The 3,390-nt window shown below is 27.5% G+C and overlaps 1 protein-coding gene across 1 annotated transcript in view; it reads right to left on the reverse strand.

The window, feature by feature from the left end:
* Nucleotides 1–254, reverse strand: part of LOC104779856 (MLP-like protein 328) — a 1,707-nt gene extending 1,453 nt beyond the window's left edge. Inside the window, exon 1 of the mRNA XM_010504270.2 lies at nucleotides 1–254. This exon is cut by the window's left edge and continues 1 nt beyond it. Coding sequence (XP_010502572.1) covers nucleotides 1–172 — 172 coding nt within the window. The 5' untranslated portion in view covers nucleotides 173–254.

Consider the following 3,390-nt stretch of genomic DNA (forward strand, 5'->3'; position numbering starts at 1 on the left):
AAATCTTGATGCTCCCATGAGAGTCCCATTCGCCGTCGTGAACATTAACACCTTGGATGTGGTGACCAACAGCGTCAGGAAAGAGATGGTTCTCGTTCCTCCACCTCTTGTAGTGTTTCTCCGCCGTTCCTTTCAGCGGCACCTCCGTCACGTATGTTCCCGACGTCGCCATTTCTCTCTCTCTCTCTCTTTGTATTTTTGTGTGTGTGTGTGTGTTTTGTTTTGGCTGTTGAAATAACACTTGTTGTCGCGTGTCTTGGTTTATATAGAGAACGTGACTGTAAGAAAATGGTTATACGTTTATTTCAATCCCTTTGATAGTCAATACTAGAAGCTTCTCTTCTTCATTTTTTTATTTATATATATATATATATATATTTTGAATAAAATGTAAAATTTATTCAAAAAAACTGTTTACATCAAAATGTAACGTGTGTTTAAACTTATTTTGTTTCAAATCTTTCTAATATGTAATACAGATTTGGTAGCTAAACCAGTAAAAAAAGAGCTTTTTATCTTGATGCTAGCCAGAGAGTCATACATACGTGATCCGTGATAACGACCATTTGCCTGATGGAGAGCAGCTTATTTCTGACTTGTAACCTACATATATTAGAGTGAGCATTATATATAAATATATCTAACTATATTAATTGGAAAGTACAAATATAAAATTAACCTGTAAAAAATTACATTCAATTGCCATTAGAAAAACTTAATTAAAATTAATTAATTAAATATAATTAATTAAAAACGAAAATTGGGGACTTATAAAATAAAATTAATTAATTAAATAAATATAATTAATTAAAAACAAAAATTGGGGACACATAAAATAAAATAAATTGTAGAAAAGTTAAAAAAATCTATTAGAATCAAAACTAATTCATACTTAAAAAAAACTTAACAGCTAAGATTTAAAAAATCTAATCGAAGAAAATCTATATAACTACAAATTTCATCAAAAAGATTTTCCAGCTCAGGTTAAAAATTTTTATCAAAAATTAAATCCAATAAAATATCTAACAGTTTCGTTAAATGGTTTAGATTTTAAAAATTTATAAAAAAAAATAAAAAATATAGATATAATATCTTATCTATTTAAAAAAGTTATATTTTTCTTTTAGCCACCGTTCTTTAAGAAAGTAAAACTAAGTTGAGATTTGAATATATTTAATGCTTGAAGGTGCTTATTACAGACAAGAAAGGGAAACCACAGAAAAAACAATGAATGTTGTTTTAAAAGATTTTTTTTAGAACATTCGATACCTATATTTAGTTACTCTTTTTTTACATGTTAGTTATATTTTTTTTGCTTACTTCACAATTATAGCAAAGATTGCGTCTAATTGACAAATGTTTAAACAATTTTATTCATTAAATACAAATGTTTTATTGACAGGTTTTCAATAAACATTTTTAAAATACAAAAATTTTAATATAACCAAACCAAATTTTTAATCACAAACCTTTATAAATAACATAATAATAAAATAAATTATTAAAAGTTTTCATCAAAAAAAATTTTAGCCCCCAGTTTTCCGTGGATTAGTAGCTAATATTCTTTATTTGGTAAACTAATTCCCGACCACAACAGTGAACAATGCCCCAAATATACTAATCGTGACGACAATTTTTCGAATATATATATATATATATATTTATTTAATCGCTTGCTAATTTGTATTCCATCATTGTTTAATGGGTAATAATAGCATTGGCATATATGACTTGTAGTCGAGTACTGAGCTGTGATGTTGTGTCATCACTTTAGTCCTCATTTTAGCATTTATCGCCATAATAGATATTGTTTGACAAAAATATAATATAAAGTAGACGAGTGTGGATATTAAACACAACTGTCATGTTGTAATCCAAATTCAAATTTGATAGCGTTCAAGTTATATGAAACAATTGTATAATTTTAAATTACTATTTTTAATAATTTAAAGATTGAGCTTGTGAGATTGAGCTTGTGAGATTGAGATTGAATATTTTTATAAAAAGAGAGAAAATAGAAATAGATGTAAGATCTGCTGTGATATAATTCCTGGGTGGGTGATGCATTAAATAATTGGGATGTGGGTTTGTTGTAATTGTTGGCCAGATTGCATTAGTCTTCTTTGTTTGCCAGCGATTTGTATTTGTATAGTCCACACTACAGTATAAAAAAGCAAAATGTTGCATGACGACCTAACACAATAATATAAAAACGAAAACATTATTGGTCATATCTTTTCAATAATTTTTCTGTCTCTATCTTTTCAAAAAGAAAAAGGCGATTAATTAATGTTTCAACCAAAGAAAACAAAACAGTAAACTTTTTCAAAATCTATACTAGTATTTTTGCAGCAGTTTTGCCGTTAAAATCTGATTTGGAAAGTCTGAACATTAAAAGCAATTGGTTTAAATCAATCTCTACTCATTTGTATGGATCCCTGTTTGATAATAATCGATGTCCTTATTTTTATGGGCCTCTGTTTGTTTTAGTCACATCCAATTTTGCATTTACATATTATCCGTCTAATAAATGCAAACGATATCATCAATTGTAGTTCAATCAAAGGCAATTTATTAGAATACACATGATTTAACTTACTTTAAAAACCATCACTATATATACAATACTTCACCTTCCTCTAATGTTAAATTCCTTAATAAAATTTATAGGATATCCCAACGACATAATAAGGAAGAAAATTATCAATGCCTTCCTTATTACTACCATTGAGACTCACATTTAATGTTTCTAAAACTATCGATTCCGAAATTGGCTATATTGAATCAGACATTGATCTTCTACTTGGTCATCAAGGATTACATTAACTACTACCGTTTATCACCAAACTCTACACACCAGTATAAACAATTCTACTTGCTATCATCTCACCTCTAGGGGTGTCAAAATGGGTAACCCGACCCGACCCATACCCATATGGGTTGGAGGTTTTCGTGGGCAGGTTCAACCCGATCCATTTATTATAATGGGTTGAATTTATATACCCAAACCCAATAATATAAAACTCAATGGCTAAATGGGTTATATGGGTTACCCATATATAAAGAAAATAAAATAAAATAATTAATATTAAATTCATAACATATTATATAAAATAGAATTATAAAACCAACCAAAGTTTTCAAGCTTAAGAAAATAATATATAGATATTAAAATAGAAAAAGCATCCTAAAATCCGAAAGCCAAAAATCCATAAGACCAAAATAATAAGTCATTTTTAATTTAAAATAAAAACCATTCTTAATTTAAAATTAAAAAAACACTTGAATCTTCTTTAGATGATCCAATCAGATTCTACATATTAATATCTACATATTAGTTGCAAAAAGAAGATATTTTACATATTAATATATACATATTATATTATATAT

Source organism: Camelina sativa, chromosome 4, assembly GCF_000633955.1.
Source record: "Camelina sativa cultivar DH55 chromosome 4, Cs, whole genome shotgun sequence".
Taxonomy (NCBI): Eukaryota; Viridiplantae; Streptophyta; class Magnoliopsida; order Brassicales; family Brassicaceae; genus Camelina; species Camelina sativa.